The sequence below is a fragment of the Nipponia nippon genome, unplaced genomic scaffold, assembly GCF_047370975.1.
Source record: "Nipponia nippon isolate SJK-2023a ecotype South Korea unplaced genomic scaffold, ASM4737097v1 scaffold_4, whole genome shotgun sequence".
NCBI lineage: Eukaryota > Metazoa > Chordata > Aves > Pelecaniformes > Threskiornithidae > Nipponia > Nipponia nippon.
In genome coordinates this window covers 82,347,227-82,364,929 of record NW_028262358.1, presented here as the reverse complement: position 1 = coordinate 82,364,929, position 17,703 = coordinate 82,347,227, and the positions used below count along the sequence as shown (strand labels likewise).

The following is a 17,703-nucleotide window of genomic DNA, read 5'->3' as shown; positions in this document are numbered from 1 at the left end:
GAAAAAGATTTCTATCTTTAAGGCTCTCCGACATCTAGGTTTGAGCCACTCATTCTCCATGCTGCCCACGACTGTAAGGTAGTACCTGATTGATACAATTGCAACGAGAGTCTGGAGGCTGTGCTACGTGGTTGTGTACTAACTTCTAAAAATATTCGCATGCAACTCGTGGCTTTGAAAAATTGCGTTTGGTGGTTTGGTGTTTTTTCCAGAAACAATTTTTCACCCATATGTTTTTATTCTTAAATGGGTGATAGAATCCAATGTAGTTCACCTTAAATAAAATGCTTAAACTGATATCCTAAACTCTCCAGATTTTGTCTTTTGCAGCCTCTGGAGAGAGAAGGACTCAGACCCTTTAGAGATCCAAATTCAGGCCCTTTGGAAATCCCTGTTCATTTTTAAAAAGTGGAAGTTCATAGCCTTCAGTGGACTTGGTTTCAGAGCTTCAGTAAATGTCCTGGTTTATTCATAGGTTCTGTTCCTGGACTTGAGATTTGAAGAGCCAGGGTGGTGCTGACGATAGCCAGCTGAGACAGACAGTGGTTTTGAGGCAAGAGGTTCCAGTCTGGAATGCCTGAGGCTTGCTGAGTTCGGTAAATTTCAAGAAGAGGCCAAATCATGTGCGAGTTTATGGCCAAAATACATTTCTAGTGTTCTCAAACACTGAACTAATAAACTCCAAGTTTTGCTTTCTGAAGTCACCTCAGTGCCTTAAAGTGATTGCTGTAGTAACTGTGTTGCTTTCATTACTTTTTTTGGCTTATCAATCAATAGGAGCAGATCTATAGCACTGTCCAATATGCTAACAATGCAAAGATTATTAATTTGATGGTTTTTCTGGCCTAACATTTTTGCTTAAGTGAAGCAGCAGAAGGACTGCTCAGGTAAGATTTGTGTTAAGAGATTTGTGGTTATTTCTCTTTCCCTGGTATATATCATCACCAGATTGTCAGGCAGAAATCTGATAATTTGTGTTGAATATATCTGATACCACTCTAGGAGAATACTTCCCTCCACTTTTCTATATTTAAAATGGTCCTTTCTTCTAAAATAAGAATGTTCACTATGTTATGGTATTTAAGATTTCCATTTGTTTTAATGAGACCATGAGAATTCATTGTTTTGAAACCTTATAAAATTTAATGTTGTCTTTTATTTGTTGTTGCTTTAAAAAAAAAAAAAAAGAAAACCTCCAAACCCCTCATTTTTTCCACTACTGTCACTTTTTGGCTTCACCTCAGTTATTAGAGACCTTAGATGGTATAAATTAGTATAATTCCTTTGCAGTCTGTGTGGCTGCAACATGAATACATCAACTAAAGGTCAGACCAAGATGACTTTAATGGAGTTCCCATGGCCCCTGCCTCTCGCAGAGCCCAGGCTTAGAGGAGCGTTTTCTCTCTCAGAGTGCTTTGGACATAAACTTTCCCTGACACTGACTTTGTGACTTAAAGTAGTTTCCAAGCGAACCTGGGTGTAATGAGTATGTCAAGCTTTTTGCACTCATAAAGTAGCTTGGCTTTTCTGGTTAGAAAACTTGCTTTGATGTCAAGTGAAGGTCCGACGTGTTTGCCTGCAGAGTGGCATGAGAAGGATTGCAGGAGGACACTGAATGGCAAGGCACAGGTGTGCCGGGTTTTCTTGTTTCCTGGGATAGCTGGCAGCCCAAAAGACCAGGTAACTACTTATTGCAGGGTTATTTTCAACAGGAGTGAAACTCTTCATTCAGCTTTAACCTCCACTGCCTCTGTGCCCTCTCCGGCTGTGGTACGTATGTAGTACATATACCCTTAACAGCAGCGAGGGAAGGGCCGCACTCCGAGGCTGTGTGAATTGGACTGTTGAAGCACCATGCTGGAAGCAGAAGCAGCTGTTGGAAATGCAATGAAATGACAATCCAACATGCAGGTGTGTTTAGATGTACGCTCCAACTGTGGCACAATATATTTTTCCATCAGTTTTCTGCTGTTTTGAGAATGTACTTCATTGATAAATCAAGTAATGTAACCTTGGAGAAGAAAAATCCTTTAGTTTAAGGCTTTAGAGTAAGAGAATTAATCTGGTTTGAAAATCCTGTGCTTCTGAGGGTCTACTTGTGTCATTTACTTAGTTTAGAAGATGAATATGGCAAAATATATTATTTATTAAAGTTGATATAGGCACTAAGCTGTAGCTTCCTTTTCTTACAGACTCATACATTAAAATTAATAGAAAAGAAGCTTCTAGCAGTTTAAACAGAACTTGCCTATATGGCACTAGGAGTAGGAGTATTTCCTTATTTTTGTAAATTATTTAGCAGCGATACAAATATTTTAAAACTCAAAATTGTGGATGGTCTCTTTGTTTTTGCTTGCTTACTTATTTGCGTTTTAAACACAGTTGTAATTTGAAGTGCTATTGGTATCTCCGTAGAGAAGTCCGAATGCCTCTCCTTGCAATGTCATAAAGTGTATAATGGCTTTGAGTTTATTTTGCCAATACTGATTATAGTTGCTAATACCTACTGCCAGAGGGGCTAAAAAATAGGCACTATAATTAGTGTATAGACAGGGTGAATTTTGGAGTTTCTATGTAGGCACCAGGTTTCTAAGTCTGGATTGAACAAAAACTGAGTAAAAGTGGTGGAACTTGCATATCAGCAAACACCTGTATATTTATCAATGCAAAATGGAAGTTTGCATTTCTGCCATATGTTCATAAGAGTTATATTTGCCTCTTTTACACTGAAGGAAATTTAGAACTCTATTACAGTCCATCAGTGACTATTTCTACTATAATCAAAAGACTTGTTTGAGAACTTAATCTTCTTTCTTTTGAACTTCTCCAGCCTTCCAATAGCTGCCAAACCATCCAGTGACTAGAATATCTGTTCACCCACACAGATAACTCAGTTTTCTTCATTGGCTCCACAGTGTGAGACACCATGTTCTGCTACAGAGCACCGTAACAATGTGTGCTGCATAACAAATGTATAAGTCTAAGGTTCAGTTTGTGAGTGTCCCTAAAACCATATGACCTGTTCCATAGCCTTGTGTCACAATTTAGGAGTTGGTCCTGTATTCTATGAATATACATATAAATACCTACATTTGTAGCTGAAATTCCTGGCAGTTATTTTTAAGAAGTGTCCCAAAATGAATTTATGGCATTTAAAGTCAAGTAACAGTCATTGTTATCAATAGCAAGATGAGGGGATAAAAACATTATATCTTTTAGCTCTTATGGCTTTTTCTCTGCCTTGGAGTGCCACAGATTAGGTGTGGGCCACAAAGAATACTGAAGTCAAATTGTGTTCAACAGTAGCATGAGTTGATCTGGACAGGAGCTTCTAAACACATTGTGATTCCCAGACCTCAGTTGCCTCCCTAAGATCCAGTAGAGCTTCTCTGCTGATGATCAAATGCCTATGGACCATCCAGGTGATATAGTGATTTGCGGGGTTCTTAGCCCAACTTTCTAAGTTAATATAGTAAAATGCAGTACTCCACTGCAAACTGACCTCAGACATGGAGTCTGGTAAGAGCCAGTAGCAGCCTACACAGAAGACAGCCTGGGATTCACCTTACCCTCCCCATTGCCGTTGCGGTTGCTTGTCAGAAGGGAAAGGTGGGAGTAGTGCAGACCAAAGATACCTTTACGTGCAGCGTGTAGAGGATCCCAAAGAGGCTGCGATACACTTAATTTGGAAAGATTCTAACGTTTTCATCAATAAAGGTGCAGGACAGATGAGTGGGGATGAAATAGTGTAGGAAAGGATGGAGAAAATTTGGGTTCAAGACCGGGGATAGATTGTACATCTCCTGTGAGTGCCAACAGAATATTTGTATCACTTTCCACCATCACTGTGGTGGTTTAGAAATTCTGTGATTTTAGAGAAACATTAAGCGTTATTGGTTTCAGTGAAACATCTTTTACAACTCCAGGAATATTCTCAGTACAGACCAAACCCAGTATGAACCAAGTTGCTTTTGCCAAACTTCATGCAGCAGAGAAAATGTATTGTAATGGAGATGTCCATCCCTTCTGCTGCAGATTGTCACACATCCCATAGGCAGAAATGAATGCAGATGCTGCGTCTTTGAAAGGTATGAATGTATGTAGTGTTGCTTGTGTTTTTATTTAGTATTTATTGGGGAGGAGCAGGAGGGAGGACAATAAAGGAAAGAGGAAGGGTGAAGTTCTAAGATATTAACAGGCATTAATGTTAAACTTCCTTTAAAAGCCTTGTGGTTACCAAGATGTGGTTTACATTAGTGCATGTCTATTAAGAGAGTCTGTAATGTCTGTCATTATAGCACAGGTGATACCTCCACGGTGCCATTTTAGGTGTGAGCGAAGGCATGAACTATAAGCAAAAGAAACTAATCTGTTGGATGCAAGTGATGACAGATAAGAACTCAGTTTTTGTAAATTCTTCTCTTTTAATATAGCAACCCACACATCATTCAGTTGGTATAAATTCAGTTGGTGTCTTCATCATGATGAAGATAGCCTGAGTTCCACTTCAATTTCAAGTGTCTAGTCAATGATGAGAGCTAAGTGCCTCTGAAGACATTGAGAAATGATTCACATGGCCTAAGACATGGAGTAGGGAGTTGCCTAAAACCATGCAGTAGGAGACACTTGACACATGGATTTGGTGGATTTAGAACATGTGAATATAATGATCAATGATTTCAAGTCCATAAACACTTTCAAATGTATTTAATTAACTCCTTTTTCACTAACAAGTCTAAATACATATAGCTAATGCACATTTTGAAACTCAATACAGCATTTAACTGTCTGAACTACTGTTGCAATTTTTGATGCCCTTCATTGATTCTCTGTTTCACAGGGGTTGAATAGCACAGTGGAGCGAAAGTGTTTCAAATTAATCTTAATATGAAGGTGGTTTTGGTTTGTCATCTTCCCTCTCTGACAGGATACAGAAGCAGCAATAAATTTGATACACCGTGTGTCTATGAAAGCCTTGAGTAAGATAGAAGCCTTTCTTTTCAGCTCATGTGACATTCCCATGAGCGATACAGGACAGTAAGTTTTAGCTGAAACTGTTGTTATCACACGGCTAGTTAGAAATTCCTGCTCCACAAGTTCTTTGTCAGGATGAAATGAAGTATCACGTAGAGGAGTCTGTCCTCATCCAGAACTAGTCAACATCTTTGTTAATGACTTGGATGAAAGAATAATATGGGGTTTATGTTTTCAGACAGTCAGAAGGTAGAATGGCCTTCAAGCACATTCGAAAATATAATTAGGATTGAGAATGATCTTGACAGATTGGAGCGATGGCCTGAATTAAATAGTAGAGAGTTCAGTAATGACAGAGAAAGCATGACACTTTGTGGAAGTTCTGCGGAAAAAAGATGTGGGAATAGTACTCAGTCATAAGCTTAAACATGAATCAGCAATATCGTAGTACACTGACAGTCTCGTGTAGTGGTGTACAAACAAGAATGGCATAAATTGTTACGATCAAAGTGATCCTTCCAATCTATTTGCTACTACTACAGCCTTAAGAGGAAGATTTACCCAGTTTTCAGCATCAAACATTAAGAAAGAGGGATATTTTCTTTCAAGAACTGTGAGCCAAACAGAGATTTAGAAAATGTGCCCCAAGATGGACTGAGAAACTTTTTCATTCAGAGAAGAGGAAACTGTAATGTAACACACGTAATGAAATGCATTGGAGGTGGAGGAGAAAAGGAAGGTAGCAGACTGCTTTTCATCCTGTATGGATGGATTATTTTCAAGGGTTGGTCTAGGGGTTCCTCAGCTCTGGAGTATAAACTCAAAGGTGGGAAATGAGACAATGAGTTGAAGGGTTTAGAGCTCCTGCATAGGTAAAAGAAAAATCTGTCCAAGAGGATAGCTGAGCATGGGGATGTTTTTCCTGAGGAAGTTTGGGTGTCTTCATCACTGGAGTTTTTCAAGAACAACTTACACAACAGTTATTGAAATTGTTTAGGCCCTTCCTAGCCTCTTTTTAGACCTGGTTGGATTCAATATGCTTTATGTAATTTAAAGGCTGTGTTTAATTTTGGCTGTTGATACCAGCTACAATTGCTGAACAGCTTTGGAGTCTTCCTTGCCACTTTGTCAGTCCCAAACCAGCAGAGCCTCTTCTCTGCTGCTCTGTTTTCTGGCTTAATTTCTGGTCCCTTTACACATCTCTCCATTTTATGAATAAAAAAAATAAGGAAGAAAAAAAAGTATTGAAGGATTCAGTATGTATTTTGTTTTATTCCTTCAATATTTTGTTATAAATAGAATGAAAGATGGAGGGGCAAAAGGGCTTTTCTAATCATGTAACCATAATCTTACTTCTCTTTCTAGCGTACCCATGGTCTCCAGTGATCCCATAGTCCCTACATTCATATTATTGCTCCAGCAGCTTGATTCTGGGATATTGTGGTCTCCTACAGCATCACTAACAGTTTGCACAGCAAGAGTATTGCATAGCAGTATTGCAATCTGATAATGCCGTTGAAGTTCTTTAGGGGGACTGGTGCAATATAAAGCTTTTATGTATATTATAGGTGGAGTTTTAGTAGGTATCTTTTATGTTGACTCACATGTATTCATAACTACTTTTTATATTGATTGATATCACTACTGAGGCAAGTAGCTCTTCTTGGAATGCAAGCACAGTTTTCAAAAGACCAAATTTTGACAGAATTGTACACAAATAATTGGTGTCTTGTTTTTCCCTTCCTTCCCCCCACTTTTAGCTGGCTGTGAGGTGGTTGGAACACAACTGCCGCTACCAGTACATGGATGAACTTCTCCAGTATGTCCGCTTTGGCCTTATGGATGTGGATACACTGCATACCGTAGCTCTTTCTCATCCTCTTGTCCAAGCTAGTGAAACTGCGACAGCACTTATTAATGAGGCCTTGACTTATCACCAGAGCATCTATGCACAGCCAGTTTGGCAAACCAGAAGGACAAAACCTCGCTTCCAGTCAGACACTCTTTACATTATTGGTGGGAAAAAACGTGAAATCTGTAAAGTGAAGGAATTGCGATACTTCAATCCGGTAGATCAAGAGAACGTTCATATCGCAGGGATTGCAAACTGGAGCGAGCTAGCACCTATGCCTGTAGGGAGAAGCCACCACTGTGTTGCTGTCATGGGAGACTTTCTTTTTGTAGCTGGTGGAGAGGCAGAGCACTCCACAGGGCGCACTTGTGCGGTGAGAACTGCCTGTCGATACGACCCCCGCACTAACTCTTGGGCTGAGATAGCTCCAATGAAGAACTGTCGGGAACATTTTGTGCTGGGAGCAGTGGACGAGTACCTCTATGCAGTAGGGGGCAGAAATGAGTTGCGTCAAGTGTTACCTACAGTGGAACGCTATTGCCCCAAGAAGAACAAGTGGACCTTTGTACAGTCCTTTGATCGATCGCTCTCATGCCATGCAGGATATGTGGTGGATGGTCTTCTTTGGATATCAGGTAGAAAACGTTTCACACAGTTTGAGGTACTAACAAAATACCAAAATACTGTCTCGAATGAAACTAATAAATCTTCCTAGGTTTATATGTCAGGATAACTTTTGTCTTAGGAGATGGGTATTTCAGAGAATTTAAGCCTGGAAGCATAAAATCAAGCCTGATGAGAAGTATAGGAGCATAACATACCTATACAATATTTTTTGTCTGCTAAATATGTCTCTGTGTTTCCAAGCTGCATATATCATATGTGATATCTCCAGTTGCCATTCATAAATCACAGTGAATCGAAATGATAATGCACTTTTGGACAAATTTCAGATGACAAATTCTGTGCGCTTCCTAAAAACAAAAAAGAAGACGCAGTGTCTGTAGTATGATTTGGTACCACTGCATTTATTCCTGATAATGAAATGGAGAATTGAGTGCTTGTTGGCCTGTGCAGGGCTTGAAGGCAGGTGTATGAACTGCTCCCACTTGCTCTTGAGGATATTGTAACAGGCCAAGATGACCTTCATTAGAAATCATGCATGGCTCTGTCCATAGCAAGTGCACAGGACTGCCTGATGTAATCATAGCTTTATGGCACAGATAGATGAAAGTATAGGCCTTGTAATCTTAAACTAAGATACCATTTGCAACTCAGTACTTTTTATTTTACATGTGCACATTGATGGGAGTTGAGGACATTGTGCTATCAACTTTGTAGTGACTTTTCTGTTATTAGTTGCTTTGGAACAAGGTGCTGTCTACAGAAAGTTTGACGGGGAAAAAAACCAAACCATCTTTTAGTAAGAAGTGTGTCACAGAAGGTTATAAAGTTGTAATATTTATCAAGGAAGTTAATGAGTAAATGCGGCCAGCCCTTGAGGAAAACATTTGGTGATTGCCATCTTCACTGTATATACCCTCAGGGGTTGTTAATATGGTCTGGGATCCCTCTGGTGAAAAGATGGTATATGAATGTTTCGTGGTTTAACCCCAGCCAGCAACTAAGCACCACACAGTCGCTCACTCACTCCCCCCACCCCGGTGGGATGGAGGAGAGAATTGGAGGGGTGAAAGTCGGAAAATAAAAATAGAATAGCAGCAGTAGTAGTAGTAGTAATAATAATAATATAATAATAATACAATAGTAATATACAAAGCAAGTGATACATGATACAATTGCTCACCACCCGCTGACTGATGCCCAGCCCGTTCCCGAGCAGCGACTGCTGCCCCCCGGCCAGCTCCCCCCAGCTCATATCCTGAGCATGACATCATACGGTATGGCATAGCCCTTTGGCCAGTCTGGGTCAGCCCCCCCGGCTGTGCCCCCTCCCAGCTTCTTATGCACCTGGCAGAGCAGGGGAAGCTGAACAGTCCTTGACTGGTGTAAGCACTACTTAGCAACAACTAAAACAGTGTGTTATTGACATTATTCTCATCCTAAATCCAAAACACAGCACTATACCAGCTACTAGGAAGAAAAAATCAACTCTATCCCATCTGAAACCAGGACAGAATGAAAGATTAAGTTAGCTACTTAGGCCCTTGCTGTGCTTCTGCCCAGGGAAGTGGTGGAGTCCCCATCCCTGGAGGTATTTAAAAGACGTGTGGATGTGGCGCTTAGGGACATGGTTTAGGGGTGGACTTGGCAGTGCTAGGTTAACGGTTGGACTCAATGATCTTAAAGGTCTTTTCTGACCTAAACGATTCTATGATTCTATGATTCTCAAAGTATGTCATTTAAGTTAGCAGAGCTCCTTGCAGATGTATCTTTCTGCACATATGGATTAAGTGCCTTGTGGGAATGGATTCCCAAGCATTGGCGGGGGAGGTAGCAGGTATCTATTTTTATACATACACACTAAAATAATGAATAACGACTTTGGAATTGAAAGCATGACAGAACGCAGAAAATCACCAAAATCCCTGGCAGGTGCTTTGGGTCGCTTTCTTCAACAACTGGCATCAAAGGAGTTGTGTAGAGTTTGTGCTGTGTGTTGATCCTGAAGCGTGCATTCAGTGGTCTTTGAGACCCAGGTACAGTACAGAAACAGGGTTTCTGCTTTAGGGTATGAGCTGGGCGTGTTCAGAGCATTACCCTGTTTATTCACTACCTTTCCTATTTTATCAGTGCAGAGAGATGTACGCCTGTGATGGGCAATTCAAATACATGGAGCTACTACTGCTGTGTCTTGATTTCCCCCCCTGCCCCTTGTGGTTTACGGTTGTCCATCTCTATGAAAAACAGGACTTTTTAGGAAATGGTGTTAAACGCATTCATATAAAATCATTGAACAAGTAGTAGAAACATCCATCAGAGTGTGGTCCTTGCTCTAGTACATGAAAAAGTATTTTTTTTTTCTTAATTTCTTTTTTTCTGTACAAAAAAACACTAAGGAAGTATTTGATAGAGATTTTTAAGTCAAATGTGGGACTGGTTGAAGATTACTTTTAATCTTTCCAGATATGTTAGGAAAGGGAAAATTATGCTGAGGATTAATTAATGTGCTTAGTTACGTAAGTGAAATGCATGCCTGCCTGTGTGTTTAAATACTATCTGCATTTATATAATGAAGCAGTGTGATACTCTGTTCAGGGATATGCCTCTAATACAGCTGTAGAATCAGGGGAAGAGGTAAGTGGAAGCCTATTAGATGAACTCTTTAAAACTGGGCAAAACAACAAAAAATATTTTATCATTGTCATTCCATTTATATTTGAAAATGCTACCAACATAGCTTCTGTTGTAAGGTCACAGTGAGGAGCAATGTTTTGGCAGTGGAATAAGGTAGACAGGACTTTTTGGTTGTATTTTGTATAGTTTTTAAGGAAATGCTTAGCAGTTTTGAGTTGCTAGATTCTGACAGGTTATTATGAATTATGAGAGCATTCTATGCAGTACTTCAGTAGGGTATTGATCTGAATTATGTACTCACAGATTGCAAACTGGGTTCTGTGTATTGAATAGAGTTATTTTATAAATAAAAGTAGATGGAGATGCAATAACTGTAGCTAGCTTTCTATTATTAATTACTTGCTTAGAGCTAGAATGTAGCTCGCTGTATGTGTAGGAGGGGCAGGGGAATAGTAGAGAGATGTTTTATTGTTCCAAAAATATCAGTAGTCACTGCTCAAAAAATCCAGTGTTCATCATCAAATGTAAAGTGTTAACGTAAGAGTAATCAGTAATGTAGGAGGGAAGTGAATTTTGAAGTGTGTGGCCTAAAATTAAGTAATTAAAAAATTAGTCTGAGTTAGGGATGTTTCTGAGCTGTATCCCTGTTGCTTTTTCTGGGAAATTGGGTCATCAGCAAGAGCTCTCAAAGTCAGTCTGCTACTACCAGCTGGCAAAGTAACCATGAAAATGTGCCCAGTTTTTTAGTATGTGAATAAATTAAATGGTGATAATACAAGTTTCTAGCCCTTGTATTTGTGGAGCGAGTCATCAAAACATGACCTGCACCCAGACCATTTACTTATTCTGCAGCCAAAGCATCAGCGCCTCTGCTACAGCCCCTTGTCTTGTAAAGGCTGTGCTAATCAAAAGCTGACTAGGCTTAAGGGGTTTTTACTATTATTATTGGGATTCATTGTCGGCTTTATTTTGCTGCTCCTTTGGGACAAATACGAGAAGGAATAAAAAATAATAGAGCATAAAATCATGGCAAAAGCAGCAGGGAAGGGAAGTGTGTTAAACAAAATGCTGTAAGCGCACACTGGCAGTAGGAGACGGGTGGCCGGTGTTTCAGGTGACAGGGACTCCTAAGCTGCAACCTCCCCTTTGGGGTTTTTAACCTGCCAGAAGGCTCAGAGGGAGCACTCTGGAACTAGTCGGACCCTCTGGTCAGCACAAATGGGTTCGGCTCGTGAGTTTTCTGAGCTCCATATATTATGGAACATATTTTTATATTTGTGTCGTTATTTTTTCTCATCTTTTTTTTTTATTATTTTTTCACAGCCCGTATTTTATTTTATTTTCTTATTTTAAAAAGTAGATGAGAATTCATTAAAATAAGTTTTCTGTATTGACAGTACAGCATCGGGCAGATGGTTTGGAAATTTTATAGAAAGATGAATCTTACAGGCCCCAGTTAACATCTGACACCATGACCCATTTCACAAACGAATTGCATGCCACATGCTTGAAAAGTGAAGTATTTGAGTGAAAGAGAAACAAAATGCACCAAACCCTTTGGAGTTCAACATTACTAACAATCATTCCTTATAAAAGCAGGGAAATCTTTTCCATAAGAGCGAGAACTTGAACTATGCCCGTTTCCCTGCATCCTCCATGGTGCACACATGCAAATCTGGAGACCTACTTTCTATACACCTGAACTTTCCTCCTCCCACATAGGTGTAGAGCCCATGGGGATAGAGAGGGGCAGGGAACCTCTGCCAGGCAGCTCAGCTCTGGGCCATTCCTGCACCTGCAGCTGGGGATAAGGAGGCTTCCCCTCTGCCTCAAGTGCTCAAGAGATTAGCACATGAAAAGTCTTCTCTAAAGCAAAGTATTATGCTGTTGTTTCACAGAGGTCCGAGTTGCCTGACCTTAAGTGTGTCAGCTAAAATCACATCTTGACATGCACATGGAAACTCAACTTGGGGGGGTAAACAAGCCAACCCCATACAGTTGCTTCGTATTTAACAGCTTTTTTTTCAAAATTCAAGATTCTTTTTTTTTATTATTATTTTTTTCCCTAATGGTGGAGATTTTGACCAAGGAAATGATAGAGATCACATATCTTAGAGAATTATTCTGAGTTTGCAAGTGGTTTGGGGGGGAAGGTATTACCTTATTATCAGTATGCTGTTTGTTGTGAGGAGAAGAAATTTTTTTCTCAGTAAATGCCTATGAAATTGTTTTATGAAAAATAGATCTGGAATAAGTAGGAATCTACAGTGTCTAACCAAATCAAGTTTTGCAGTGCAGCTGGCACAGAAATTACCAGGAGCAAGAGCTTAACAAGTACATAAAAATTGCCTCAGTGACCCAGTCTTAGCCTGTATATGGAACAGTGTTTCTTTATTATTGTCATTATATTTGAATAAAGATAACGGATCTCACACCTTTCAAGCATGGACGTTCTAGGTTTGATGCCATTGATTCTTCTTAGATTGAATGTAAACATCAGGTTTTAATGATTTTTAAAAAAACCAACTCACAAACAAACTAGGGCTTGTGCCCCTCTTGTTTGCAGCTGGATCGCATCCGAGGTGGAGCAGTGTTCATTAGAGCTCCTGGTGGTGTCTTCCAGGGCACTCCTTAGGGTGGGAGAATACGCTCCAGCTCAGCTGTCCTCACTGCACCTGGGCTGGCTGAAGTAAAAGGCAGGGGGCTTGCACGTTGAGGAAGGATTATCTTGTGTTTAACACACAGGCACGTAAGAGAGGAGAGATTTCTATTTTAAAATAGCAGAGCACCTTGGGGCGCATGTCGTGAGTTTCTATATATTCCCTGGATTTGCTGGAAGGAATACACATGGGAGCTCTTTGCCAACATGTAGTTTTACACGTCTCCCGGCAAACTCGGATTCGTGCGTGCAGCCTAGCACTTGGGGACTTCAGAGAGAGTTGTGAGATTTTCTGGGGGATTTGGATTGGATTAGATTTCTCTAGTCATATGGGGGTCTTACTAGGACAGATTCTAAATATGGATTATAAATTTTTGATTGGGAAGATGGTGTTGGATCTACTGCCTCCCACCGTTCTCTTTTTGGAGGTGTCTTTATTGAAGGTGCTTTTCAGTGCAGTTTGTGAACTGTTTGGGGGACTGTAACAAACCAAAATATTTCCCGTGTGTGGGGAAGGGCTGGACAGGTGGGTCTTGGACTCCTCCAGGACCTCTCCATGTAGAGGGGCAATGTTGCATGAGTTGGGAACTTAGGGGTCTTGGAGGGCTTCAGCCTGCGAGGGAGTGAGTAACAGTGATTGTGGCAGTGTAAAAATATTGTAAGCCCACAGGCTGGATGCTGGGTTTCCCATGAGTGTGCTCTCGCAGCTCTAAGAGCAAGAAGGACGTAGGCTTGTCCTGAGAGTGCTTCTTGCCTCCTGGAAACTCTAGTTCTCAAAGCAAGCTGCTCAAGTCAAAGCGATGCAATCGTGGCTCTCAGTTTATAAAACCCAGTGAGTGCTGACCAAACTGTAAATTTTCTGTCATTCATCCGGCCAGACTTTTTTTTCTCTTTCCTTAACTGATGGGTTACTACCACATTAGCTGCTATTGCTTGACATCAAATTTAATAGCATGGTTTGTATTTTTAAATACTTCTTTTCAAGTGTAGTTACGATGCCTCCCTGCCTTTCCCTTCCTTTCCTCATAGAAAGCACTGCAGAGAAGCTTAAGAAATTATCTCGGAATTACCCCATTTTTTTCTGAGAAAGTATGTATTCTTTTTAGTACCATTTAAACTTTTTTTCCCTTTTCCTATTTTTTAAGAGACATATTGCTCTTCTTTTGCCCTTTCCCAGCTGCCTGAAGTATTTAAAAAAAAAAAATAGTTCAAGAGGACATTGCAGACTTGTTAAATTTGAATTTTGGCAGAAAATTTTAAACTTTTGCTATAGCACTTCAAAGTTAGGAGGAACTTGAGTTTGAAAATTGATGCAGATATAAGATGGCATATTTAATGACAGATGTATCTATAGAAACCTGTTAAGATGCAGATTATCCCCCTGGGGAGGGGAGATCAAAACTGCCAATCTATAAAATATACTTGTTAGGGGAAGGCATGGAATCTATCTCTGCGAGCACTTTGATTGCAGGGGACAGTGTAGCAGCATGTGGCATCATAACCTAAGAGCAGACAAATCAGCTTGATGACTTTCAAAGCCAAGAATACTGCTGGAGGCAAGGGTACTCCAGTCTAGAAGAAATTAAAACATATAGAGACTGTTATTAATTCCAGATCTATTTTTGTGTAGTCAAATCTGTATGCAAATCCTTAGCATCTCATTTTGGCAGATTAATCTAAAAGTGAAGAGCGGTATGTGAAGGGAATGTAATGATAAAACACCACAGATGAGCAATATTGCAGGGGAAAAAAATCTAAGCTGTGTACTTGATATGAGGGGCTCTTTGTGAAGAGAGGCAAATAATTTTGCTTATTTGATTATTTCATTATTTTACAAGGAAGCAAACCCCTTCTTTCTCTTCTTCCTCAACATCTTTCCCCCCAAATTAAGGTGTCCTTTCTGAATGGAAATACAAGAGCCAGCATTGTGTTTCTGATGCATCTCCCATAGTTTACCATTCTGGAGGTAATCATCCAAATAACTATGATTTTTATTTTTCAAAATACTAATCTGACATCTCATTTTTAAACATTACGCTAGGAGTGAAAATAACTATGTAAAAGAAAATCAAATTACAATACAGATATTAGAAAAGATTGTTTTGTGTATGTGGCTGATGGCCACTAACACTGTGAAGGCTGCACAACAGCGTAGAGACAAATAACAGATTGCGAGATGAGATACGGGAACAGTCACTGCTTTCCAATGCGTGTTCTTGCGTGTGTACTTTCCAGGTGCTGCGATGGGCAGTGTGTGGCATAGTGTGATGGAAACCGCTTGGGAAGACTACATCTCATCTCAGCTGTCTCACAGCCTGTAGGCGTCTCTGAGCTGGGAGCTTGCGCTGCTGTCCCTGTGTAGGGGCCCCAGGACAGGCTGGTGCTTGCAGAGATGCGCCCAAATAACAGTGTTTTGCCTTCCTGCTGCTGCGGTTGAAGACAAGATTCTTCAATAGATTTGTCCTCGGTTTCTGCTATCCATTGATTGCATTCTTGACCTCACTCAAGTTATTTGAAGTGATCAGAGGGTACATCTATGTTAGCCAGTAGCTAAGCCCAGTAGGAACAGATCAGCAGACAAAACCTTGGTGCCCAATTCTCTATATCTACTCCATGTACACATTTTTTGCTTTGGACTAGATTTATTCTGGTCCTCTGGACCAAACATTCCCAGCACTCAGCTGGTACAAAACCATCCAAAAGACCAGTTATTATTTCACACCCTTATGCCTCTGTTAGGAACTGGAGCACAAGTGGTGCACATCTGGAGTGGAGATTCTGGTTTAACTTGAATGCACACCAGTAGCGCCCTGCAGCCTGAAATGATGTGTGAAAGGTGGGGGAGTCGCTTCAAAATCACAGTATGGCTCTGAACCAAAACACTGTGCGAGGTGCAGCTGGAGGCTGGCAAAATGAGGATTCCCTAGCACGGAGGCATGTTGAAGAGTCGTTGTGGATAAAAGAAAAAACCCAGTGGCCTTAGTAGGACTGGGCCATAGCTCAGCCGGCAGGAATAAAAGCAGCTCTGCTGCTGCCCTGTCTGAAACAGGGGATATCCTTGTAAAAACCGAAGCATAAACAAATGTAATGACAGATGAAATTCCTTCCTGTCATTGCTGTGGATTTTGTCCATCATTGGCACACGCTGTTAAAACTATAATATCAAAAGTTTGTCTGTCAATATGAGTTTCACTGGTGTGGCCTAGTTAAGTCCAGACCTTCTGGTAGGATGAAAGGTGAGGTGCAGCTTGCTGGCGTTATTTCTGGTCCCATCTTCCCATGGGCCCAGGGTGGTGACAGAGGGGGGCCTGGGACCTGTGGCAGTGCTGCGGTGACACCATATCCCCAGGAGGATTGAGCACACTCAAGAACACATTTACACTGGTAGATTACAGACTTAAGACTGAAGAATTTTTCCACCAGTATACTCTGGGATTTGCCATTTAAAACCAATAGAGTACAGGATGATCGGGGATTAAACGTATACTGTGTTGAGGTAAATCGTTGGTTTGCGGCATCTACTTGGGCCAGACTCTATTCCGGGCTTTTTTGTGGTGCTTTATACCTTGCTTTCCAAACGTTATTGAAAGGTACACGCGCTAAATGGTAGTGCTGTTTCTGGTCGCTATGGAGGAACCTCCCAGCATAAGTCTACAACTAAACCTGGAGATGTTGTCTGAGTAATACATACCAAATACAGAATTTCCTTCAAATATATAGGTGAGTGCAGTTGCACAGGGTTGTGCTACGCTTTCCGGCTGACAGCTGTGTCCCACGTCACGCTCCTGCTTAGGCAGAGCTCCTCTCCGACCTCTTCTTCTCTCTGATGCAAGCCTGCCTTGTCCTCCTTTAAACCGTGTCACACACTGCACGCTCCTTGGAACAGGGACGGGTTTTATCTTCGTGTGTCAACGACGGCTGAATGTACACTCATTTATAAACAGATCAATTTTTATCTCATTTTTAGCCCATGGAATTAGCTTTACAAAGGAAGTGTGCGGGGGGCGGGGGGGGGGTTGTTGGTGCTATTTTGTGTTTCTAGATGTTTGACAAATGTGCTACTTATTACCTTGTAACCAGATTAAAAAGTGCAGTGGAATGTAAGCATAAGTGGTGGTATGCAATGTAATTATTTTGGCAAACGACCCCTAGGATTGGTTATTTTGCTGTATCTGATCTTGGTCCTGGTTTTGTTTATACAAAAAAAAATGTAACCTGTATAAACTCTTTCATAGGAGGAGTAACAAATACTGCACAGTATCAAAACCGGCTCATGGTCTATGATCCTAAGCAGGTGGGTATCTGTGTCGTATGTGTTTTCCATACGTTTTGCTTCAAACAGGTCTCTTAGCAAATACATGCAATGATTTTGTAAGGCTAAAAATGCTGCCCATTTGAATTAGTGGTGTTTTAAATTCATTTTGTACTGATATGTGAGTATAACAGAGTAATGGAGACCCTGACTTTTTATTACATTTTTTTAAGCCTGTAGGTGTTAGAAACATCTAGATTAAATACAGAAATGTGCTTTAAATCCCTTGTATTTATCAGTATTTATTTTGCTTTTTCATTTTTTTGTAATTCAGCAGCCCAGGGCAACATATACTCAAAGTCAGTGTCACAAAACTGCTCCTTGTCATTGGCATTTCTGCTTTGAATTGCATATACGGGCTTTTTGTTTTCTGCATACTTTCAGAACTACGCTACCTGGCTGTGACTTATTCTGCTGACTGCAAGGGTGCCTATCATTTCATTACCCAAGCACCTAAAATATCTTTTAGGGATTATTTCATACATTATGTATGTGTTTTGATTAGGTTAGCATGGCTCAGTAACCGTTTCAGAGGGTTAGGGCATGGTTATGCCCTCTTGCTTGTGTTAGGAATTAAAAGTCCTAAGCTTGCAATCAGAGTTGCATAGCCTGATTTACACCCGTGTGGAAGAGTATTGACTTTTCTGA

General features: G+C 40.6%; 1 protein-coding gene across 15 annotated transcripts in view; it reads left to right on the top strand.

The window, feature by feature from the left end:
* KLHL32 (kelch like family member 32) overlaps positions 1-17,703 on the top strand; it is a 142,783-nt gene that overhangs the window by 108,005 nt on the left and 17,075 nt on the right. For 12 of the 15 annotated variants that reach the window (XM_087776043.1, XM_087776044.1, XM_087776035.1 and 9 more), the window contains 2 exons: positions 6,735-7,461; positions 16,979-17,037. In XM_087776043.1, the coding sequence (XP_087632169.1) occupies positions 6,735-7,461; positions 16,979-17,037 (786 nt within the window). The other 3 variants (XM_087776048.1, XM_087776050.1, XM_087776049.1) reach the window with 3 other exon arrangements.